A 24,798-nucleotide genomic window follows, 5' to 3' on the forward strand; every position below is an offset into this window, starting at 1 on the left:
CTTAAAAGCCCAGGGCACTACACCCTGGCTCGGGGAACCACACCTCGACCATTCCCAAGTCCCGGGACATGATCCCCGGCCCAAGGCTCCGCACCTTGGTTCTTAAAAGCCCAGGGCACTACACCCTGGCTCGGGGAACCACACCTCGACCATTCCCAAGTCCCGGGACATGATCCCCGGCCCAAGGCTCCGCACCTTGGTTCTTAAAAGCCCAGGGCACTACACCCTGGCTCGGGGAACCACACCTCGACCATTCCCAAGTCCCGGGACATGATCCCCGGCCCAAGGCTCCGCACCTTGGTTCTTAAAAGCCCAGGGCACTACACCCTGGCTCGGGGAACCACACCTCGACCATTCCCAAGTCCCGGGACATGATCCCCGGCCCAAGGCTTCGCACCTTGGTTCTTAAAAGCCCAGGACGCTACACCCTGGCTTGGGTTTCCAAACCTCGACATTCTTTAATCCCGGAATATGCCCTCCGATCCAAGATTCATATTTCACGGTTATTCAAGCCTATGTCTTGACTTAAAAAGACCTATGATCCTTGCATATATTAAGAGCACGAGTCGTTGTTCGGAGGGATGATCCTTTGTACAAGTTACTTATTAAAACTCCCGGTTAATTCATAACACTTACAAAAAANCCCAAGCTCCTCTTCCCGGGCTACACTTTCATCCCGTGCAATCTGGGCAGAGGCCAATTGTTGATCTAGGGAAGCTTGGAGACCGGCCGTTTTATCCTCGTAAATTTTTCGAGCCCGAGCAAGCTCCCCTTGAAGTTGATCATTGATTTCTTGAGCAGTCCGGGCTTGCTGCCCCTTTTTCGTGGCCACTACGGCCACCTCCTCAAACGCCGAGATAATCATATGAGCCGCCTATAAAAGAGAAGTTAAAAAAAAACAAAAACAAAAACAAAAAAGAGAAAAAAGAGAAGGGGGAGGGCAGCAAACGAGCAACTAAGAAAGAAAAAGAAGGGATAAAACTTACAGATATGAGCCGGTTTGATCCCTCCAAAAATCTAACACTGGCGGGACTGCTCTTCAAAAGTGCCTCCTCAGCAGGATTGAGTATCTGCTTAAGGCGCATGACGCCAGTAGAAGTGGCCCCCTCAAAAAAGATATTGGCCTGAGGAGGCTGATCAGATGGAGGAAGCTCCTGACCGGGTGCTTCAGCGGAAGGAGGACGGAGGGGAGGGCATTGGGCCGATCGGGAGGTTCCTTGGCCATCCTCAGGGAGATCTTCGAGAACAACTAGCTCGGGGTCCGCAGCAGCTTTTCGTTTCCTCTGACTGAGAGGAATGAAATCTTCAGCCTCCTCCGAAGTCTCAGTCATTACCCGGGAAGTGCTACCCTGGACAGCTTCAGTTCTCTGGACTGCCTCCTCCGCAGCCCGCTGCTTTTCTTTTTCCACAGCTGCTCGGCGAGCTGCTATTTCTTTTTCTCGGGCCGCCTTCTCGGCTGCCCGCTTCTTGGCAAAGGCCGCCTGCATCTTGGGATTATCTATATAAAGAGGAATAGGGTGGTGAGAAATTAAATAAATATAAATAAAGAACAAGAGATAAGAGAAGGGAAGAGAGATGCATTACCAGGTTGAGAACCCGAGCCCGCAACTTCGTCGATTACTCGGTCCAGAGGGTCCTCGGCCCGGGCGCTCAACCCGTACGCTATCAGGTTCTCAGTGGAGATAAGGGGAGTGGAGGGATATTTTTTACCCTCTACTAATTGCTGGCTTATCAGGTATGGTTCTTCATACTTATAAGCCCTGGGAAGGGTAGGTTGTGGGGGTAGGGAAAGCAGAAAACCAGTTTGGCAAGAGAGAGGGGTCGGAAGTTGAAGAAAGAAATATCTTCCTTTCCATCCTTTCTGGGAAGAAGGGATGTCATCAAGGAAACGGGAATTGAACCGGGCCGTCAAGGAAAAAGCGTTATCCCCAAATCGGCAAGTGAAGTAATAGTGAAGGATAAGGGGAGTGATCAGAAGATTGTTCATTTTGAAAAGGACATAGGTCGAGGCCATAATTCTGAAAGAATTAGGATGGAGTTGGTTGATAGGTACACCAAAAAACATAGCAACCTCGATATAAAAAGAAGGGAGGGGGAATCGGAGACCATTTCTAACTTGATCCCGAAAAAAAGTAGTATAGCCGGGTGAAGGATGATCTGCCCGATCAGAAGGACCGGGGATTAGAATGGGAAAAGTGGAGGGGATAGAGCCCAGAGCCCGGAGATCTTCTTCGGCCCCCGAGCGTAGAGTGCTACTCATTGATGAGAACCAGGGAACTCCTGGGGTCTCGGAAGAAAGAGGGCTCAAGACCCGGGCTTTACCCTTACCCTTGCTCTTTGCAAGAGCTCGGGCATGGCTCGAAGAGGAGGGTTTGGAAGAGACTAGTGTCGTTTGGTAAATTGAGGGTTTCTTAGGAGGCCGAGTAATAGAGCGGCGAGGCGGAGAAGGAGAGGAATCAGACCGCAGCGCGGTGAACTCATAACTAGGCGAGCCTCGCGCATTGGCTCCTGAAGTCGAAGAAGTAGATGCAGACATAATTTGAAGGACAAACTTACGAGTTTTTTTTTGAAGAAGACGGTGGAGAATCGTCGGAGCGCAGGGTTTTGTGCGCGGAGGAACTTCAAGGGAAAAATTCGCAAGGGCTTCGCCGAGATTTCAAATTTGTGAGTGTTTTTTCCGAAAATAGGAGGCCTAATATATATAGGTTGTGGGAACGGATCTCGGCCGTCGATCCAAACACACTTGGACGATCAGAATGCACCCCGAAAAGTGTGCCGGTGTACGAAAGGACACACGCAATTATTAAAATGTCAGACTTATCGGTTCCTTGTAAGGCGAAACGTTACTGACCGTTGGAATGAAAGGGCACACGTCATTTTGACACCTCATCAACAACCCGGGAGATTTAAGAAACCTACGCCTCATGTTAACCCCGGGAGATATCAAGCCCCGGAATCTTATTATCATCCCGGGAGATTTGAGGCCCCGGTACTCTAGTTAAAATCCAACATTTTATTTTGAACCCAGGTGGTGTGAGAACCCGGCATTTCATTTTAAAGCCCAGAATTCATTGGAAGAAGAAGAAAAAGAATTACATCTACTAAAATTTTATTGAGGAAATAATCTGTGCCACGTTACAGCAGCTAGTTCAGAATCTACAGAATCCTGCCACTCAACTATCCAATTATTCAGTTCATGGATTCTTAAACTAGTGAAGGATTCGGCAGAGGAAATCTTCTTTAGCTGATGCCACTCCTTCCATAGCATTGCATGCAAGAGAACTTCGTCAGTTGCTAGCTCTGTAACGTGGTTGACATCAAATTGTTGTTTGTATCTTCTCGCTACTGCCCTCTGGGAACGAGTAAGTGCCAAACCATGTTGAAAGGAATTCTGGAGATCTTGAATCTTGAACCATGAAGACATAACCTTCACCGAGATATATTCTTCAATAGTTTTCTTCAAGTCTTCCAGATAAGGAAGCATCTCATCTGTGACAATGGCATGCGTACTGCTACAAGCGGTAGACTCACTCGAACTCGGCATATTGGATTATTGTTCTTATTTCACTTTCATCTTCTTATTTATAGACATGTGGTATTTAATGTTGAAGAAGGTGGACAGCCGTGTGCTTGCTTAAACGTTTTTTATTTATGAAGAAAGATGGGGCTACAGGTATCAATGTATCGGAATTAACAAATTTTTGGAACGTGGAATGATATGAATGCGAAGCGTGTGTCATAATAACGTCGCTTGGAATACTCGAGAAGAGTAACCGACAGAGCACCGTACTCAGAGCCCGGGAGGCTAGAGTCCCTGGCATTTCAAGAAAAGCCCGGAAGATGTTAAGGTTTAGCATTGTGATTTTATCAATTAACCTTGTTCCACTCGCGGTATTTATGCATCAACCGATAAACTTAAAAGATTACAGCAAAATAACTACAGAGACAGGCTTCAATTAGTATTCTATTCAACCATAGACATTAGCGCGTACTACATCATCGTATTCTTCCTCTACAGCGATTATCCATATTTTCACCCAAGCAGATAAAGGTCCGGTGGAAGTCTTCAGGAAGCTGTCTGAATCAGCAATACGCTTAAGGATCTTTATTTCTTTCCGAAGAATTAATTGGTAGATACGACCATCTGTAAAGACGTCTACCCACTCAGCTATATGCAAGTGCTCTCGCACTCTCCTCAGTTTAGCAACCAGGCTAGGAGTGATAGCTTCTCCAGAATCATAAAGAAGTTTCAGCCCCTGAAGCTCTTCCCAGTAGTCAATAATTGCGTGAAACACTTCATCTTCTATAGTAGATTTGCGAATCTCTAGAGCGGATTCCTTTAAGGCTTCGGTCATACTCGGAGTTTTCGAACTACTTGCACCAGCCATTGTGTTTCCTGGATGACAGTTTGTTAGTACGATTGAAAAATGGGTGAATGGCTATGTATAGGAGGAAGGGACTAATCACAGCCGTTGATTTGTAAATGCACGAACGACTAAGATGGGCCAAGAGTTGAAAAGACGTGTACGGTTATCAAGGCGTCAGACTTATCCACTTCTCGAAATGCGAAACGTCTTTTAAGCGGGAATTTATGCTATGACACGTGTCATCGTGGTAGTATCGACAGGGCCCAAGAATGTTAAACAATAAGTTATTATGAATCCAGGGGACAGAAGGTCTCAGCATTTCATCTCATCTATGGGATATTTGAAGACTTCAATTTGGTGCACTGTTCATTATCTTGGACTGATCGGGACAGCGAGTCAAGCTCTAGCCCGACTATTTTAGGGATGGGTGGTGATACCCCCATAAGGATCCGGGTCGTTGCCATAAGGATCCGGGTCGATTGACGACCCGGACACTATCAAGAGCCCGAGCACTACATGTTTCCCAAGAATTCTTCGAACAGCCCGGTCTCCCGCGCAATAATCGCCCGAGCTCTCATATAAGTACCCGGGTAATCAATTGCCCGAGCCACCTCGAGAATTGAACCATACTCAAGTATGATTGATACAGGACGTCTAATCTGTCAGAACAACTTGGGTTTGGAGTGTCCTAAAAGTCATCAGAAGATAGGGTATGGGCAGCCGACCTACCATACTTAGTAGGTAGCACTGGAATCAAGGTACCTACCTCATCTTCTACTATAAATAGCAGGTATAAATGTCATTTACCGATTCTAAAATCTTTGAACTCTCAAGCATTACACATATTTTCTCCCAAATATTGCTTGTGTTCATCTTCAACCTGCTGACTTAAGCATCGGAGTGGCCACGCCGGATACCCCTCCGGCGCCCATTCACGAGTTTCTTTCATTGTTTGCAGGTGCTATTGAAGCCATTACCTTCACTCAAATTCCCTAAAAACTATAAATTATTGATTTGACCTGTTGGAGCTCCTTACTCGGCTCATCTATTTCAACAAAGTCACATCACTCAGTGATGTGTTTTTTGGTCAATTCAAAGAGGGTTGGCGGACATGGTCACTTTCTTCGTGTCAACGTTGATGGAACAAGGTTGGTTCTCAACTGTTTTTTTACTCAAATCTCCCTTCTCTATGATTGACTTGGCAACACCTAAATATAATTACCATTGTTGAAATTTGTTGCTTTACTAGAATATGGAAACTGAATATATTCAGCGTGAATTCAACCATAAGATTAGCTTTTAATACACCGGCCCCAACGGTTCGTCTGAATCTATATTCGGTCATGCATTTGTACTCGAGAGGTTTGGGACGACGGCGTGCTTGTTAACAACGAACCGGCCATTGGATGCTGAGGCCGAAGATAGTTGAATACTTTTCAAAAGTTTCAATTTCACCAGAAAATCTTTGTTATTTTTCCATATTATGTAAAGTTTTCAAAGCAAGTATGAACATTTGATTAATGAAATATCCGTTTATTAGTATTATTATTTTTTTCTGTTAGCTGTTAATGATATGACATATTTGGACATTTTTGGTTGGCTAATGAATGAAGGGGAGACGGACAATCCAGTAGAAACTGTGGGCAATTTGTCTTCCTTGGAGTAAGTTAGTAGATTAATTGAACCTAAAAAAATTTATTTATATAGCACTTTTCCAATAATATAAACATAATATTTAGTTTGTTAATTTATCTTTAATATTTTTTTTTCATGAGTTTCTCTTAAGAATTGGTAAATATGTATAGTTTAATTGAAGTAATTCAAATTTTTTTTTTTAAAAAAAAATTTGAATTGCAGGTAATAATATGATATTTGGTTAGGGTATGAACATCCGATCATGCGACGACGGGTATAATGATGTGGTTGAAAATTGAATATCTAACGTGGATGGGGATACATGTAAATATAATAAATGGAGACGATGACAAAATATATGAAATCCTATCCGAATCCGATTCATTATCATATCTAAATAAGGTCTACTATAGTTTATGCTAGTTCGAGTGTTCAAGTGCTAATAATATTTGTAAACCAAGATCTTATTTATTTTATGAACTTTTCGAGTTTATTTTTTTTAAAAAAAATATGACATTAGGATGTTACAGTTAATATTTTAGTTTTAGCACACTTATTTTCGGAATTAAGACTACTAATAAATTCACTTAAAAACGAGAGCAATCAAATAAAAAATACAATTGTCACTTTTAACTTTTCAAATTTAAAATAATACAAATATTAATTTATCTGTAAATATAACATAAGTTTTTTATTTTGCCAACGAGAATTACTAGTTTTAAAATTTTTTTTTTGTTTTTTTGTTTTTTTTTTTACATTTTGGCAGTTTCCTATGATGTAGATGTTCCCGCCGAACAATAAATTGATTCCCGATCACAACATTACGATTTTAAATTGGCTCGTCTCTCCACAAAATTCTTGCTAGTTTTTTTTTTTTTTTTTTATCAGGCCAACCAATGTGTTGGAATTTGGATCGCATACGTGGCATCCATTTCACACATAAAAAACAACACAAATTTATTTGAACTGATCTCAAAATCAATTTTGTGAGACAGATCTCATATTTAAGATTATCCATCAAAAAATATTTTTTTATGACAAAAATATTACTATTATTGTAAAATTGTACATGACTGACCAACCGTCTCACACGAGATCAAAACGAAATAAACAATAATTAAAAAAATAAAAAATAGTGCACTATTTTAGTTAAAAATAATAGTGCGTCCAAACTAAATCTGAAAAAATTATTGCCCTAAATAGAAAAGTAAAGTAGCGCACCCACAAAGCAAATTATCCAGTTTTTTTTTTAATGGAATTACTCAGAATATATATATGAAAAAGTACTAAAAATAAATTTGAAAAGACACTTGAATTAGTTTAATATTATTTTAACGGGATGCTCCTTGAAACATGATAAAGTGTGTTTGATTGGGTCGACAAAATTTGTTAAGATTGTATATATAAAAAATATTAGCAACGTTAAAAATATTTGAGGAAGATGTTAAATGTATTAATAAATAATAATATTTTGGTAAACTTATATTTTTATTTTTTTAATAATAATTAATATGATAGGTAATCAATGACAATGAATACATAAAGTTGCAACTGAATATCAGTGGAAGAAAAGTCAAAAGAAAAAAATAGCTGAAGAAGTGTCAAAAGATGTAGTCCGCTCCTCCCATTGGCCGAACTTTTAGGCTTTGTGTGTTTTGGGGCATCATACTGGGAGCACTACAAATACGTGAGCCAAATTCTTGAGCACGAACAAAATCAAATCAGGCTACGCAGTGGATCTACTGAAAAATGGCTGCTACAACAATTCCATCAGTCAACTTAAAGGGCTGTGAAAAGGCTATGCCGGTGCTCAGCATGGGCACGGCATCGTACCCGCCAGCCGATTTCGAGAAGATCAAGGCGGCTATTCTTGAGGCCATCAAAGTGGGATACCGCCACTTCGACACGGCTTTCGCTTACGGATCAGAGAAGCCGGTGGGGGAAGCCATAGCGGAAGCGGTACGCCTCGGGCTCGTCCAATCCCGGGATGAACTCTTCATCACCACCAAGCTCTGGTGCAGCTTTGCGGAGCCCACGCAGATTGTTCCCGCTTGTCAAATGAGTCTGCGGCAAGTTTCCTCTCGCGAACTGAACTATATATAACTCCAAATAAATTAAATAATCCCAACATGTGGATCATTTGCGAGTTTTTTTGTTAAACTTTCCTCTTTTTTTTCCTTTCTGTTTTCACCATTTTGTGATGCAGAAACCTTCAGCTGGACTATGTGGATCTTTACTTGATACATTGGCCAATAAGATTGACCGAAATGGTAAGTAAAACCCCCGTCGCTAGAGAAGTCGTGCGTCCTTTGGACGTGAAGGGTGCTTGGGCAGCCATGGAAGAGTGCCAAAAGCTTGGCCTCACCAAGGCCATCGGTGTCAGCAATTTCGCCACCAAAACGATTGAAGAAATCCTCTCATCTGCCACTATTCCGCCTGCAGTCAATCAGGTGAGTGTATGTTAACTAAATATTCCTAATGATTAAATTTTTTTTGAATCTTATTGTCACACATTTTAACGTTATTAATTATTTGGTTTATTTAGTCGTTTTTGTCGGCTAGGCCAAAAGTGGTGGGACAGAGTCCAATCGTAACTCTATCTTAACCGAAGTCAATTTACTCAGTAACAATCAATGTAACATCGACTTTCACAATTGAAATGTGCAAAATTTGCTTAGAATACTAATCTTTTTCGAACTCTTCAAACAAGTAATTAGTATCTTATCTTAATTTGATAAAAGGTTGAGCTGAACCCACTATGGCGACAAGAGAAATTGAAGGACTTTTGTAGAGAGAAAGGGATTCACTTCACTGCATACTCTCCTTTGGGTGCAAACAACACCAAATGGGGAGACAACAGAATCTTGGACAATGAAGTGCTTGCCGATATCGCGAAATATCGAGGAAAAACCACCGCTCAGGTAATATATATGTAATCTTTATAAATCCCATCTAGTTTGAATAATTTTCTAGGAATTCATATGTCGAAAATATAATGCTTAACTATATATTTACATGCATGTAGGTGGCTCTGAGATGGGTATACGAGCAAGGAGTGAGCATTGTGACGAAAAGTTTCAACAAGGAGAGGATGAAAGAAAATCTCGACATATTGGATTGGTCTTTGAGCGAAGAAGATGTTGAAAAGATCAACCAACTTCCGCAGCGAAAAGGGACAACTTTGGCCTCGGTTTTGGGACCCCACGACATTGTTTTGGAGTTGGATGCATTGGTTTGACATGGTATTAAATTAATATATACAGTTCATGCAGTTTCATGAGATATTATCAGATAAATAAATGTCAGGAGCTTTTTATTTATTTATCATAGGAGCTTTTAATTTTTAAATTACAATTCATGTACATCATGCAAATCAAGTTGAGATTACCTTATATATATAGTGAAGAAGAGGTTTCTTTAATTGTCACAATATGAAAGAAGAGGTTTCCAAGTCCACGAAACAATCGATCAAAATACTCATGGATCGGATGAATATATTATATTAATCCCAAGTCCACGTACCGTAGTGCCGAGTGCGTCCAATCTAATTATAACTTGATTCACGTTAATTTCATCCCAATTTTTCAGTCTGGACGTGATTTCAATATTGGATAGGTTAACAGTATTACAACAAAATAATTTTTCGCAATGTTTAAATCGTCTTTCTGTAACGCACATTATACTTACATATCTAAAAATGGTTGAAAATCATGATATATGCGCCGCGAAAACTAACGTCAACAGCTTACAAAACACGCCATGAAAACAGCATTGACAGCAAACATATAAGATTGAGATAAAATCAAAAAATGGTTTAGCCTTTCCAAATAAATTAGAATTGAAAAGGAGTCGCTTGTAATTGGAGAAGCTGGAAATCCAACGGCGCACTCCAAAATACACCAGCAGCATCGAGGCACCTGCCGTCAGCTCAACACGAGCCACATGTATAAGGTCAAAACTAGGCCACCTCAGAGCTATATATTATATTATTTGTTAAAAAATAAATTAAAAACCGTGTATTTATTAATTATATATATCATTATCATTATTATAATAATATATTTAGTAAATTTTTAAATATATACATTTTATAATTAAATCATGTAATCGAATTATGATTTAGTGTTAAAAAAAATAAAATATCACAGAAGAAATTTTTTTTTTAAAACAAATAGATAAAACAATTCTTTCTTGGGTATTTTTGGTCATATTAACTCTATATCTATGAACACCGTAAATTCAATTAATTATATGACTTTAACTGTCAATTTCTCTGTTGATGATATGACATAATGTGAAGACAAAAAGCAAACGGATGAATTTTTATTAAATTCGGCATTCTTGACTGTATATATATTGATAATTTCATGTTAATACTTCTAAAAAGAAAGATTGGTATGAAAATATTAATTTAGCATTAAATTTATTATTTATAAATTTATATAAGAATATCGAGTATTTTAAATATTTTAGGGACATAATAATATATTTATATTTTGTATATATTTATTATTTGAAAGAAATATTGATAAAAAAAAATATTTAAATGTTACTGATATTTATTGAAATTGATATAAATATCACATTCGCATAAATTATAAATTTATGTAATTCTTATTTATTAACAAACGTAAGAAGAATTATATTTAATTCAATATAAGATTTATTTAAATTAATGCAGTAAATTACTAATATATATATACTTTTTACCAATTTAAGTAAGTCGTCTTAATTATTAAAATTTCTATGAATCAGTTATAAAATCAATTAATAATTTTTTACTTAGATTAATTGCATAAACTTTCAAACTCAAATTTAATACATATATAATTTTTTAAATTTAATATTTTATTTTAATAATAGTAAATAAAATGATTGAGAATATTTCGAAAATTTTCCTTTCAAATTTGATGGATTGATGCACATTGTGTATAATAGAGTAAGTATATGCTACATCAAGAATTCTAATTATTTCCATTGAGTTTATATAAGATGTTTTTATGAAAAACAAAAATAGACCGTGTAAGTATAATGTGTGCCCGTCCCATTAAAGGTACTGAACGTTTGTATATATATCGGAAGGGGGGCTGTTTCTTTGTGATGATGAGTATGTATGCAGTATGCTGGCGTATAATTAAGAATCTGGAGAGAGAAAGCGAGCAGAGTCAAAGCGAGCAGCAGCGCAGCAGTTGGTATCCGTAGAATTCTTTTGGATTTGTAATGATTGCGGATGGAAAGATCAGCAGACTCGTGATGAGAATTTTTCTCCTTTGCAGTTATTCAAAATCTCATAAAATCTATAACCAGTTAAAAGAATTCGCAGGCGATCCTCCACCTCCAATTATACCATTTGTCTCTGTCTTTTCTATATACCTTCATTTATTCTTTCAGAAACTAGCTAGCTAGCTTCAGTAGGTGGGGTGGGTTTTGCTTGGAAACAGCAGAAGGAAAAACCCAATTCAAAATATATATTTTTGTTCTTGCGTATAGAATTTATTTCTTGAAAAATGGTTAGCTATGGAAGGAATGTTCATGGGGTCAGACAGTATGTAAGATCAAAGATGCCGCGGCTCAGATGGACTCCTGATCTTCACCAGTGTTTTGTACATGCAATTCAAGCGCTCGGAGGCCAAGAAAGTAGCTTCTTTTCTCCATTTTTGTAAATGTTTGTGTAGTAATTTTCTACTCCATCAATCTTACTTTTTTTATGAAAGTAAAGTGTTCGTATTTGGGTTACATATATGTGCTCGCAGAGGCCACCCCAAAATTGGTTCTGCAGTTGATGGATGTCAAAGGGCTCACGATTTCTCACGTCAAAAGTCATCTTCAGGTTCCTTTCTTTCTAGTTTTCTACTTTATCATTCAATTAAGTCCGTTGATTTTCAGGGAATAAAAAGATTAGAGTTTGCTTTGCCTATTTTCTTGATCTCAACCCAACTCCTATCGGCATTTGTTTGTAAAATCTGGCCTAATCTTCACTCTTTCTTGTTCTACAGATGTACAGAAGCATGCGGGTTCCTACTGATTTTAATGGACAAGGTACTCAAAAATCTTCTCTATCTTGCGGTAATTAGTTTATACATGTATGCATCGCTCTATCTCTATCTATAGATACACGTCAATAAATGCGTAACTTTCCCCTTTGATCATTTTCGTTTCTTCTGCACGTAAATCAGTGGCTGTTAAACTTCATCACACGCTCTATTCTACTGCTTTCAATTTTTAATGGCAATTTTAAATAATTTCTGTCAAAAGTAAGTGAGCATGGCGTGATAGATTAAAAAGCAGTAGCTGTAGGACCGTAAAATGTTTGAATTAAATGAAAGTTAACTGCTGAACTAATATGTAATAAGCAGGTAATTTGTTTTTAAAAATATTATCTATATTCGTTATCCAATGCGTGCACGTAAATCCAATCTGGCTTTTGGCTTATTTTGTCCGATGCCTTGGCGTTTGCTGCGTTGAAAATCTGTGCACGCAGATAGGAGCATTCCACAGCTAGGAAAACGTCCTCGCACAGATGTGCTTTACATGTCTCCTATCCCGACGAAAAGGTGAACTAGCCCTCCTTTCTTGTTTGTTCTCGGATTTCAAGATAATTAACAATCGAAGAACGATTAAATCGAAATTCTACAATATAATCATATATAATAAAATAGAGCTGGAATCGAGAATCTGCAACAATGCAGCCAAGGAATGCGTGAGCCAGTCAGGAATCCGTACAGTAATGATGATTACATGCAGACAATTGCTGAGAAGAGAGGAATATTAATGGAGGAGAAAGAAGAAAGTTGTGTTCTCAAACAGCATATTCAAGAATACACTTCTGACCAGACTGTGCTGGAACCTGACCTTTTCAGGGTACAATACAATATCTTCTCTCTTTCTCTGCATGCATACAGGATATACACTCTATATTTTTTTTGTTTCCTCTTGAATATTTCTTTTTCTTTTTGTCCATTTTTCAGGACTCTTTTGTTTCTGAAAAGAAATGAGTAACCATTTTAAGTAATGGGTTTTTTTTTGTGAACTGCTTTTTAAATGATCGTATATAAAAAAATCATCATAACATAAAAAAAAGTAAATCAGACATATTCATACATTGTAAACTTTGATGAATTTTGTTATTTAATAATAATATATTTAGAAAAATGTGAAGGAATTATATTGGGGTTGTCAGGACGAAGATGATGAGATCAGGATTTGCAAGTTGGAGGAGACTGCAAATGAAATCGAATTGTCGCTGTCTTTGTGCTTGCCTCGTCGCACATGGCAGATGAGTAACGTGTCTTCAACGGGGAGTGAGACGAGCGAAGCTGCAATCTCTTCATTCAATAGCTTCAAAGATTCTAATGTTAATTTCCAACAACTACATCGGCTGAATCTTAACCTTTCTATTGGTTTATGTAATTCTTGACCAATATGTATTTACATCAAGTTTATTGAAGAAATGAATCAAACTTTTAGTTGGTTTTATCTTTTATTAGTGTTCAAGATTGAAAATTTTAAAATATGGTCGGACAAGGTGCAAATGCGCATTTTTCACGAGTTGTTTTTGTCTAATGTTCAACCTGATTAAATTGTGAATCAAATTCCATATTTTCAACGTCTAACAATTCACTTTTTTGAAAAAGGATCATGTTGTCGACTGTAAGGACTAATGTGGGGGTAAAATAATTCAGTGTTTTTGAGTTGGCACTAAAATTTTTTTTTAAAAAAATGACATTGTAAAAAAATTAAAAAAATTAACTAACATTTAAATTTGATAACATGGATGATCAAACCGAAAAAATAGAAATAAAAATATATTGAACCAAAAATGTCGAACAACATGATGAATAGTTGATTTTTATTTATTGAAGATCTTATTGTTTGTGCAATATTTTTAAATGATGTATACCAATGACCAAAAATTAATTTGTCCATGTCCACAATTTTGGTCATTCAAGAAGAAAGAATGAAAAAAGAACCAAAAACAACAAATTAATGGAATAATATAAATAAAAGTGCATGTGTGAAAATGAAACAAATATTAAATAATGATATGTTATTTTATTGAAAATTTTTACCCTTCCTGGAAAGCATTGCCAGTAAAGACAGTATTTATTCATAAAAATTTAAGTTGAGGTTTGACCAGAGTTCCCTTTCTCATCCATACATATAATAATCCTCAAGAAAAAAATTTCTGGGGACGAATGGGAACTGAACAAAATTTGAAGGCAAATAACACCGCCACGTGTCACTCAGGCATCACATCTAGATAAGATGCATTGATACAGGCCACAAAAACCAATTCATTCATCAAACACTAGAATGCCACCGCCACCGCAGGCTGGCCAAGAAGGGGCATCGACGCCGCGAGTGCTGACCATTCTATCCTACATGCTCGAGAAGCTAGTGAGCCGGAATGACCAACTCCTGCACAACCACGAAATGAGTACTGGTGGTTTGTGGTTAGGGAGAAGCTTGAGCTCCTTTCATGGCGTGAGACAGCCTGGAATTAGCCTTGAAAAATATATAGAGAGAATATACAAGTATACGAGCTGTAGCCCTTCTTGTTTCGTGGTTGGGTTCGTGTATATCGATCGGGTTCTGCATAAGTATCCGGACTCACTTCTGGTTTCACTCAATGTTCATAGGCTGCTGCTTACCAGTGTTTTGGTGGCTTCCAAGATCCTCGATGATGTGTGAGTATTTTCATTTTTTTTCCATGGATTTATCCATTATTTCTTACTCACTCTAATTCTTTTAATTGAATTTGATCGACTGACTTGGATTATTTTTTGGGTGCTGAGTGAAAATGTATTTTAAATATAAAAAAAAAAATCAATGAACGTGTCACCCCTTGTTTCAATCTTTAGAAACACGCATTTCTTAATGAAAAAATTCGAATCAAATCTAAATCTTTTGATTATTAATTATAATAATTTCAGGCACTACAACAATGCATTTTACGCCCGTGTTGGAGGAGTGAGCATCACAGAGCTTAACAGGCTGGAAATAGAGTTGCTTTTCCTGTTAGACTTTGGAGTTACAGTGAGCTCCAGGGTTTTCGAAAGCTACTGCCAGCACTTGGAGAAGGAGGTGGTGCTGTGTAATGGGGGCGGCGCCATTGAAAGTCCCGCAGCTACCAACAACTGCGCCGACGACATCACCGAGATTTCTGTCGAAGACGCAGATTTCCTCGTCACCGTCTCTGCAGCTAGTTGACTAGTTATATATGTATCTAATTGCGATATCTTCATTAGTATATATAATTCTTCGGTTATGGACTTGCAACTGATTAATCAAGGTTCATGAATGAATTGAAGAATAATTAATTTAATTTTGGACTCGTATATGACACGAATTACGTTAGTATTTGTTTGTCGAGTTCAACATTTTTACATATTGGTTTGAAAATATCTCGGTTTGTCTGATTTAGTTCGTTTATGTTCTTAGTGAATAAATAATTAATTTATTGACTCTTAACCATTTAATTCCAAATATATATACAAAAATCCCATATTGATATTTCATGATCTTACATTTAAAATAACTTTGAATCCAAATTTAAGTTAGTTCTTGCATGCGCCTTTTGCATGCATTTCTTCATGCTGCACACACCAACTGAAACTGTGAGTTAACAGCTGGTAACCCTCATTTTCTCCACATGATCTCTTCTTTGAAAGGATAATTGATCAATCAAAATCTAGGCCAAGAGAGTATTTTAGTTCTCCACATGAAGATCAACATTGTAATGAAAGAGCCAATTATCCTTAGATGTAGCATTTCGAGAACCGATCCTCGAAATAAAAGCCAAACTACAAAGCTATCTAGGCATCCCCGTGTCCTCACAAATCCTAACAGTTTGGGACTGGGAACTCATGATCCACGACCTCGATTTATCGGATTATCCACTCGTTTCTGAGGGTACAAAAATTACCCTTTTCATCAAACACACCCCACCAACCCTAAAACCCAACAGCAACCAAATCAAAGTCACCCTGAAATTCTCCCCCTGAAAACTCGAAGTAGCAGTTGACAACTACAACGCCATAAAGTGCTTAAAGGGAAAAATCCATATAGTCGATGGCACCTCTATAAAGAGCACGACAATATTCTTTTGTGGATTGGAGATGGAAGATGATTTCCGAAATTAGACGTCTAATATGGGATTCAACAGTACTCGGAAATCATCGTGCTTTTTGAAAACGATGACTCGAATTATGGTTGTCACCAGCAAATATTCTGGGGGTCATCATTCAGACATCGTCTTGTTTGTTGAATGCGGCTAAAACACCTGTCGAGATGAGCGATACGAGCTGGGTCGGGACGTGAGGCACATGTTGTTTGAGAGGAGAATACTTCCGGTCGACGAATATATATATTCATACACAAACAGAGAATCATGCGTGAAGCTTGTAGCCTTCAATTCGCTGGCACGGTGTTGAAAATGGGGACTATATTTACGTGTTCAAAGGGAGTGTTACCCGGATTGTTTGATATTAAATAATTTAATTTTTAAATTGTATGATGATTTATTACATTATTTTTCATTAGAAACTTTTTTTTATATTATTCAATACTCTGATGAGAAGCTTTTGCCTTATATGTACTTAGCTAAAGATACCAATATACAATTACATGTGTATTAATTGTCATAATTTTACGTGTTAATTAATCTTTTGAAATAGAAATATAAAATTATAGTAAAATGACAAGATAACGATAAAAATTCAACTAGGTGGCTACAAGAGTAAATTTGTTTACCTCATCCCCTCTAGAGTGTATGAGTTGATAGAATAGTTGAACACATTGCTAAATGGTCACTATTCAATTCTCTTACCAAGATTTTCTCGATCGAGCATGTTGCATTGAGCTTACATAGTTTCATTTACGCAATTGACATAATTCCCATGCTAATATTAAACCCAAGGGTTTATTGCGTATGAACGAGTCCTGGGTGAAGATTTTAGTGTCAAAAAATAAAATAAAATTAGTTGAGCTATTGAACATGTTGAATTTAATGGGTTTGAAAATTGGGCCAAACAACTGGTTTGTTCATAGCATAGATATCCCATATTAGGCTCGTTGTGAACAAATTGGAAATGGTTACGGCCCATAACGTATAAAGGCAATAAATAGAATTTTTTTTAAAAAATCGTTAGTCGCTCCAAAGAAAATATATATGTTGCCAAGTATGCAGGAGCCTCTGACTGCCGCGATCGCCTAAATATATGAAACACTAACCATTTTCAGGGAATTTCTTGGCAAATGGATGTTGATCTTGTGGCTCGAATTTCAATTCGATATTTATGTTCAATGGGGACTATAGGATGCCGCGTTCTCAACTCCATTCGTCTCCTCTTTCCAGGATGCTGAGCAGAGTATGTGACGCACTGACAATAAATTTTATGTGTAATTTTTTTAAAAAAGGCCTTTCAACCAAATTGATGGGTCGGCCCTGCTCTCCATGTCCACGTTGTGATACTTGGTTTTAGGACACAGTTTGACTCGTGAGATGGAAAGATATGAAAGATTTATGAAATATTTGAAAATCTGAATATCATATAGTGGCGAAAATTCACGAAGAAAAAATCTGGCCAGAAAAAAAAATATGTATAAAATATCTACAGCTGAAAAGTTAATCGAGCATTAAATTACAAAATCAAACATTATAATTTATAATAACATATATCCATCACCAAAAATAAGGGTATATAAAGTTGAGCTATGAACCACAAATCCATCAACAATATCAAAGGAGACCTGCAGCTTGATATATATCAGAAATATAAATTTAATGTTTATTGCATTCCGGATTCTCATATTCAATTTTATTTTTCCTTAAAACCAAAATGAAAAAAATAACAAAATGGGTATCAATCCGAACTGTAAATACTAAGAAACGTGAATGGCACCAATAATCATAATAATATATAAATAAGCAGAAACTAACACATTAAAAAGTTCAGGTTAAACAGGCAAATGCCCCATGTTAACACATACAAATGACCAAAAAAACAAAAGAAATACTCCAAGATTAGCGCTATGAATCAGAAATCAGAAAGGGCGCGGGTCTAAATCATCCCATTCAGGGATGGGCGCTGATAATGGGACGTCAAGAAGCTTTGAGAGTTCTTCGTCGAGAAACCTGAAGTCGTCCCGGGAATCCTTGTTCTCTGGGCCTGCAAACAAATAAAATTATATAAAGGTGAACATTATTGCAACACGAGATTGACAGAAACTCGTTCATGAATCAAGTAACACAGAGTCAGGCTACAAATATTTGATGCCATTAGCAGCAATAACCCCAAAGAGTTCATATTTGTCAGCAAACAATACTCAAATCAATGTTGCTTACCTTGCCGTTGCATTCATCACAATGCAGAAAAATTAATACTGGCATCGAACTGTTTTAATTTTGTCAAAAATTATGTAAATTGTTGTATATAGTTCTTCATGGAGTCTGGGTTGATAGGAGTTGATAAAATTTTGAGCCACCATAAATCTAATTACACTCAAATGTATTTGCGTTTTTTCTCTGAAATGCTCATGTAAAAGGAAAACAAAAAAAGAGGAAATTAATTGATTACTCGTCCTTGAACTTCAAAATCCATGAACATGAAAAGAAGGTAGATTCTTATTGGTCTTTAGTCACTTCACAATGATAACGGTAGTATTTCAGCTAAATGAAAATTTTGGAAATTGCATTGATACTAGAGAAAAAATATGCATAACAAAAGAAAGTGAAAAAAATACATCGAAATGGCAAAAAAAACAGGAGAGTTATCGTCCTTGGAAAAATTTTCAAAGGTGGTTTTGTCATATATTGCAAACTAAATATTAAATTTCAATCAACACAACCAATTCCCATAACTTGAATTGTACCAAAATCCTTCCTAGATTGCCTATCAACAATTTCCATGGTAATGAATAAAGATTATATATCCGTAAATCATTGTATTACCTTGCACAAATTCTGATTTCATCACCTCAAAATTCCCAGCACTGTTATTTGGGGTGGCAATCACATTATCGCTTGAAAAAGGTTCAAGAGTTAATGTGACCATCCCTGGTGATTGCATGGATGGAAGGTCTAAAACCCCCTTGTTCGGGCCTGGATTGAAGCCAAAATTGAGAAAATTTTCTTGAACTGGAAGCGCTAGCAATGAATTTGGTAAGATTTGATTGACAGAAGGCACTGTAACCAAAGTGGGTGAAGAAAATAATTCATTTGAGGCATCTGAGACCATCAATGACAAGGCCATACCACCATTGCTCTCTCGAGCAAACGTCAAATAGTTAGCGGAACATGATTTATCAAGCATGTTCGGTAAAGGATCGTTTGGAGATGGTGATACGATGGAATTGGATAGGCATAAAAGATTTGGATCTTGGGGCTGAAAAGAAGCTAAATGTGATGAAAATGCTGGTGATGGTGAAGAATTGAAAGGCTGATTCAGTCGACACATTTCTTGAGGGTAAATTGCCAAACCCGAACGTTGGCATTTCTTCAATCTCATATTCCAGTAATTCTTGACCTCGTTGTCTGTTCTACCTTGAAGCTATATACATGAGAACAAATTAGTAAATTATAATGTTGAACCCTTTAGTAAATCCATGATGAAAAAATAACCACAAAAAATAAATAAATAATCATCCAAGACAAATTTATAACCTGAGCAGCGATGTGAGCCCATCTGTTACCATGCTCCCCATGAAGCTCAATAATAAGTTTTTCTTCCTCTGCAGAAAATGCACCTTTCTTCAGATTAGGCCTCAAATAATTGGCCCATCTGTTTCTACAGCTCTTCCCCGATTTATCTAGTCCAGATATCTCCTGAATCGAACCCCAATTTCCCTCACCATGCTTTTTTACATACTCCCTTAGGATGTTATCCTCTGATAGAGTCCATGGCGTTTTCTTTAGCCCACGCTCCGGCTCAGCTGTTCCAGATGTAGACCTTGAGCATCTAGATCCAATAAAAGCCATCGACCTCAATACTTCTATTTGTTCTAAAACAGAACAAATTGATAAACAAAAAAACTGGGTTGATTTAGAAAGGGGGAAAGAGAATTCTTGTAGGACAAAAGCTGAGTTGAGAATGGTGGCTGTGGTGGCTGTGAAAGAGCGTAAGAACCCTAATGGGACGTGTATAATTTATAGGCAAAAACCTAGTGTTTCTCCCCGACTTGAATGCCAGTCTATCTACAACGTGTCCATATGAACTGTAAAGCAACCATACAACCAATAACGGGTAAGTCCATAAACACTTTTTGTCTATTGCATTACAGCGGAAAATTTTTAACGCGATTTGTCCCTTCCTAGATTTTGGCAATCTTTGACACCATCATATCATACTCAATGTATTCACCCAATAAAATTCAAGTAATTCGTTACCAACAATTTACTAGTTGGATGTGAGGTGGTATACTGGTATTCTCTCAACCTCATTTCCAAGCACCTCAATTTAATTTCGTCCAGTGAATTATCAACCATGCTATTTAATCGTTAAAATAAAATTAGTATTGTATGAGATTTAATTACTCAAATCAGCATAATTAACATAAAATAAAAGCAAACAGTTACTTACAACATGACAAAAGATTTATCTTCAATGGAAAAACTAACCAGCCCTCGAACCTTCTTGCTAACTCAACTTATAGTTCATATTTATATTATCTCTAGTCGGCATCATTTTATCCCAATGGAAAAACTGTCTCCTACATCTAATGCTTTAAGAAAAGCACTAAATCCCAAAGTCTGACCAAAGTGACCTCACATGGAGTTTATGTTATGAACCATATTTTGACAATTATATCCTCATATAAATCGATACATTAAAAAATGAGGACTTAATACATTATTAATCTTCCCAAAACCCATAGATTTTCTTCAGAATTTGAAAGCTCCGTTGGCAAAAATGACATGTTTCTGCTAAGGCAACATGGCAAGGATAAGATGCACAAAAACAATCTTTGAGCCCCAAAATATTTACATATCTAATCAAATTTTATTATGTTGACACCTTTTAAAACGAAAAATTCGTCGAAGGGGGTCACAATGTTTTAGGGGATAAAGCCAACAAAAAGAATTCTTAAATCAAAAATTTAAATCAAGTGAAAATTAAAATGTTGATAGGTATGGATTATTGAATTATGAAATGAAATAAAAAACACTTGATGCTAAAAAATAAATCCTTATCGGTTAGTCGTACAAATTACTTCAAAAACCTTATTCAATCATTCGCAACACAACTTAATCGTGATCTTGGTTTAAGAGATGATATGTGGAAAAATCGATTAGTTTGGAGAACTAATATCCGTCTAGTCAGTGCCCGCCACTAGCGGGAATGTGTTATGATGATGATGATGATGAAATATACAAATAGAAAAAAATAGTTCGGGCGGTAAATTTATTATAGTAATAAAAAGTTACTACACATAACACGAAGGATAAGAAAGATATTTTGTCTTTTAGAAACAAGAAAGAGAAACAACACATAAACCAATACATGGATTGTTTAAGCCCATGCTCCCAAATAGAACTATCTACTCGTTTACTGACTCTGCAGAAACAAATAAACAGAATCAATATGCTTTTAAAGCTCCCAGACAGTATTCAATAACATAAGAAAAAGTCTTTACAAACAAAGCCCGTTTCATTTTAGGGAACTAATAAGCCCTAGCTTCACCCAACAGGTTCTCAAAATAATACCTGCTGAGATAGAAAATACGTCTGGCTACTTCTCGTTCACAAAAAACAAACTTTTCCATGTACTAAAATCCAGGAAAAAAATCCACTCAATTTTCCAATTCCGAAGTCCAACTTCAGTTCACTACCACAAATATAATTATTTTTCTTTTCTCAAAATATAATATGCTAAATTTCACATAAACAGTATCAGTAAAACGATCAGTGTTTCTCTTTTTATGTATGGAATAGACATTTCACAAAAAAACATGTATTCTTTTTTCTGAAAGCATATTCATCAAGAATAATTCAAGACCGCGAGAAAACTGAGGAAAGAGGGCAGAACTCAGAAGTACTAGACAACAGATATATAAGCAATTATAATAGTTTGATGGCAATTTAATTTATTCTTTGAAGTAAAAATGGGTGTAATTCATAACATTTGATTAATAATAAAAAGGAAGAGGGGGGGGGGGGTTACTTCATTGTTGAGCGACCTGCCTCCATATTCCCTCCTTGGTTGTGCCGCTCCGCTGCTTAAACACCAAACAGACCAAGTTCAGGTTTCTTATTTCAGATGACATTCTAATGTCTTATTACATTTATTGAGCTGATTAACCATCTGTCATCGACACACGTGGAAAAACAAGGATTAACTGTCACATCTCAAAAATCAAATTCGTGATTTGCGCAAAAAGTCACAGCACTTCCTTTGTTTCTTTATGGAGTAAGGCTGACAAATTAAAACAAGTTAATCTTTATATAGAAATATGGTAAGGATCTAGATAAAAATAAAATGTCAAGAGTGAGAATGCAGCAAGGCAATTAATGCTTCACGACCAAACAAGAGTGATTCCAAAATATTGCTTAATTGATCTAGAACACAATGTAAAACGAAAACGTCAATAGCATAAAACTAATTCATTATGGCATTACAATCACTAATAATTATCTTCGTTGGAGATTATCTTCCTAGTAATTTTCAGAAATGGTATTGCCACGGCTTGCAGAGCAATATCTAAATTTCATGGACACTACCAATTTCAACATCTTGAATTACACCAAGTTCGATCGTATATTTGAATATCAAGCATGTTTTGTGAAGGATCTTTTGGTAATATACATTTTAACATAATGAAGATTAGGAGAAATACAAAGATTTTGGATCGGGTTGAAATGAAGTTAAAAGAGATAAAACTAAGGCCATGGTGAAGAACTGAGTGGCTAATGTTTGCAGGATGTCTCTTTAAGGCAAACTGTCAAACCAATATTGTTGATGTCTTTTAAATTCGGTGTTTCCATGAATCTGAACAATAAATCTTTCTTTCTCAGTACATAATGCATCTTTGTTTTATTAGGCCTCAGAAGCTTCACCTTTCTAAGTCTACACTGCCCAGAGTTCCCATAATTTGAACCCATATTCCCTCCATGATGCTCTTTTACAAACTCCACCAGAATCTCATCTTCAGATATAGTCCATGACCCCTTTGTTAGCCAATTCTTGACTATTACAGTCATAATATAATTCCTTGAATTTCCAGTTCAATTGAATCTATCAACCCAAGTACTTTTATCTGTCATGAATGAACGCTAGGCAATGACTCCAATCATGGATTAGGAACCTTCAAAACTCCAGATAATCAAATAATATTATTCATCCATTCATGTATAAACCCCAGAATGGACAATAAAAACGGAAACATCAAATAATTAATTAAATGGCGAAAAAATTGAACACATCAATTTCAACTCTTGTCAATGCTATTTTTAGTGGAATTTTTTATTCCTCCAAACTATGATTAATTTATTGCGTCAAATTATACCATCAATGAATCTCCTATCACACCTATATTTATATATGCTAAAACTTCCATTTGTTTGCATGTTCAATAACATATTTAATGTCATGATAAGATTTGTGATATCAATTAAAATATAATATAGGACCAATATTCTTGCAGTCATTTAGTGATTGGGTGTGGTTGATAAAATTACTTTATTTGTCATGAAAAATAATTTTGTCCAAATGCTCAACGATAAATAGCTGATTCCATCTCCTGTTACACGCCTAACATTATTTGATTATAATCCAAATTCCATTCACAAAAGAAACCCTCTTAACTCACAAAATTAATTTAACATGAGAAAATAAGTGTAACTCAAACAAGTCAGAAACCATCAAATAATCAATCTAACCATAACAATTCTGACACGCAAACAAAACTCAAACATGTTACGCCCCAAACCTTTAGGAGTAACAAGCTCGGGAGCACAAGATTACAGTAACCAAAAGTACATCACTGAATAAATTTCCCATGGTCTGAATAACTTATCAAAATTGTACATCGTGCTTGACTAATCAAATATATTCTATGCAAGCAAATCTCAATTTAAATATCCTAATGAAAAATACTAATTTTCCTAACAAATGAATAATGCTCATTCTTTACGTATATTTGAGTTATTAGGCCCAAGTCATGTATCAGAACATAAAACAAAAGTAACAAAACAGAACAGTAGATAACAAAAGGCGCAATTAATTTCATAGGACTGATCTAAGCCCGGACTAACACAACACACTGGAACGGGATTAAGATTCAGGCAATAGAATCCGTCCAACGGTCATGAAACATCACCAAACTATAACCTAATTCTGTGAAAATGCTTAATATATTTCTTCTTACGAGACGGTACCTCAACTTTCAGCAGAGATCTACATGGGGGCTCAAGCTCCATGCCTGAGGTTTGTCTTGTAATCCTATTTTAGAAAAATTACACATAAAATTTCATTCCGTGCATACAGCACCGCCGGCCACCCGGAGAGAGAAGTCCAGTAACGTCGGGTGGTACCAGACTCCACATCCCTGGTACCGGCGGCGCTGCTGATGCAGCAGCCGCCGCCGCCGCCGCCGCACACTTTCCCAAAAGAACACCCAATCGGAGCAGAGGTCAGCTCTACACAGTTTGTTTGCCTCCCCCTCGGCGACAACCCAACAAAAACAATAAAGGTATAATTCGCATGTAAATATTTTTAAAGTAATTAACTTTTTAAAAATCTTTAAATTATTTATCATAATTAACAAACAATTTTGTTATTTTTAAAATTTATTAAAATGT

The 24,798-nt window shown here is 36.7% G+C and overlaps 4 protein-coding genes across 19 annotated transcripts; 3 read left to right on the forward strand and 1 right to left on the reverse strand.

Annotated features, from left to right (window-relative positions):
* Positions 1-7,663: 7,663 nt before the first annotated feature.
* LOC140966107 (D-galacturonate reductase-like) lies at positions 7,664-9,326 on the forward strand. Its single transcript, XM_073426445.1, has 4 exons — positions 7,664-8,071; positions 8,209-8,452; positions 8,744-8,923; positions 9,028-9,326. The coding sequence occupies exons 1-4, from the start codon at positions 7,752-7,754 to the stop codon at positions 9,238-9,240; spliced, it is 957 nt and encodes a 318-aa protein (XP_073282546.1). The 5' UTR covers positions 7,664-7,751; the 3' UTR covers positions 9,241-9,326.
* A 1,758-nt stretch (positions 9,327-11,084) lies between these two features.
* Positions 11,085-13,485, forward strand: LOC140966129 (myb family transcription factor MOF1-like). 2 transcript variants are annotated; one of them, XM_073426480.1, is made up of 6 exons: positions 11,085-11,639; positions 11,756-11,832; positions 11,999-12,041; positions 12,484-12,556; positions 12,662-12,863; positions 13,162-13,485. In XM_073426480.1, the coding sequence occupies exons 1-6, from the start codon at positions 11,510-11,512 to the stop codon at positions 13,417-13,419; spliced, it is 783 nt and encodes a 260-aa protein (XP_073282581.1). In that variant the 5' UTR covers positions 11,085-11,509; the 3' UTR covers positions 13,420-13,485. The 2 variants fall into 2 exon arrangements, with proteins under 2 accessions (XP_073282581.1, XP_073282582.1); XM_073426481.1 differs by having other exon boundaries at positions 13,183-13,485.
* An 800-nt stretch (positions 13,486-14,285) lies between these two features.
* On the forward strand, positions 14,286-15,330 carry LOC140966105 (cyclin-U1-1-like). Its single transcript, XM_073426444.1, has 2 exons — positions 14,286-14,689; positions 14,936-15,330. Exons 1-2 carry the CDS (start codon positions 14,316-14,318, stop codon positions 15,210-15,212), a joined length of 651 nt encoding a protein of 216 aa, XP_073282545.1. The 5' UTR covers positions 14,286-14,315; the 3' UTR covers positions 15,213-15,330.
* A 2,569-nt stretch (positions 15,331-17,899) lies between these two features.
* Positions 17,900-24,684, reverse strand: LOC140966070 (uncharacterized). Of its 15 annotated transcripts, none has more exons than XM_073426385.1 (6): positions 24,376-24,684; positions 23,056-23,255; positions 22,163-22,214; positions 19,666-20,034; positions 18,955-19,552; positions 17,900-18,172 (listed from the first exon to the last, which is right to left on the reverse strand). In XM_073426385.1, the coding sequence occupies exons 2-6, from the start codon at positions 23,109-23,111 to the stop codon at positions 18,048-18,050; spliced, it is 1,200 nt and encodes a 399-aa protein (XP_073282486.1). In that variant the 5' UTR covers positions 23,112-23,255; positions 24,376-24,684; the 3' UTR covers positions 17,900-18,047. The 15 variants fall into 15 exon arrangements, with proteins under 15 accessions (XP_073282486.1, XP_073282483.1, XP_073282493.1 ...); XM_073426382.1 differs by having other exon boundaries at positions 22,163-22,217; XM_073426392.1 differs by lacking the exon at positions 23,056-23,255 and having other exon boundaries at positions 19,666-20,003.
* Between the last annotated feature and the right edge of the window lie 114 nt (positions 24,685-24,798).

The sequence above is a fragment of the Primulina huaijiensis genome, unplaced genomic scaffold (assembly GCF_012295235.1).
Source record: "Primulina huaijiensis isolate GDHJ02 unplaced genomic scaffold, ASM1229523v2 scaffold20025, whole genome shotgun sequence".
Taxonomy (NCBI): Eukaryota; Viridiplantae; Streptophyta; class Magnoliopsida; order Lamiales; family Gesneriaceae; genus Primulina; species Primulina huaijiensis.

Excerpts from the sequence above, each read along its gene's own strand:
- LOC140966107 (XM_073426445.1), top strand. The coding sequence starts at position 7,752 with ATGGCTGCTACAACAATTCCATCAGTCAACTTAAAGGGCTGTGAAAAG. Across the intron at positions 8,072-8,208 it reads GCTTGTCAAATGAGTCTGCG|AAACCTTCAGCTGGACTATG; the intron begins GCAAGTTTCCTC and ends TTTGTGATGCAG. Across the intron at positions 8,924-9,027 it reads GAGGAAAAACCACCGCTCAG|GTGGCTCTGAGATGGGTATA; the intron begins GTAATATATATG and ends ACATGCATGTAG.
- LOC140966129 (XM_073426480.1), top strand. The coding sequence starts at position 11,510 with ATGGTTAGCTATGGAAGGAATGTTCATGGGGTCAGACAGTATGTAAGA. Across the intron at positions 12,042-12,483 it reads TACTGATTTTAATGGACAAG|ATAGGAGCATTCCACAGCTA; the intron begins GTACTCAAAAAT and ends CTGTGCACGCAG. Across the intron at positions 12,557-12,661 it reads TCTCCTATCCCGACGAAAAG|AGCTGGAATCGAGAATCTGC; the intron begins GTGAACTAGCCC and ends ATAATAAAATAG.
- LOC140966105 (XM_073426444.1), top strand. The coding sequence starts at position 14,316 with ATGCCACCGCCACCGCAGGCTGGCCAAGAAGGGGCATCGACGCCGCGA. Across the intron at positions 14,690-14,935 it reads TCCAAGATCCTCGATGATGT|GCACTACAACAATGCATTTT; the intron begins GTGAGTATTTTC and ends TAATAATTTCAG.
- LOC140966070 (XM_073426382.1), bottom strand. The coding sequence starts at position 23,111 with ATGGAGGGAATATGGGTTCAAATTATGGGAACTCTGGGCAGTGTAGAC. Across the intron at positions 20,035-22,162 it reads GCAGGTCGCTCAACAATGAA|TTTTTTTGTTTATCAATTTG; the intron begins GTAACCCCCCCC and ends AAATCAACCCAG. Across the intron at positions 18,173-18,954 it reads GAAATCAGAATTTGTGCAAG|GCCCAGAGAACAAGGATTCC; the intron begins GTAATACAATGA and ends ATTTGTTTGCAG.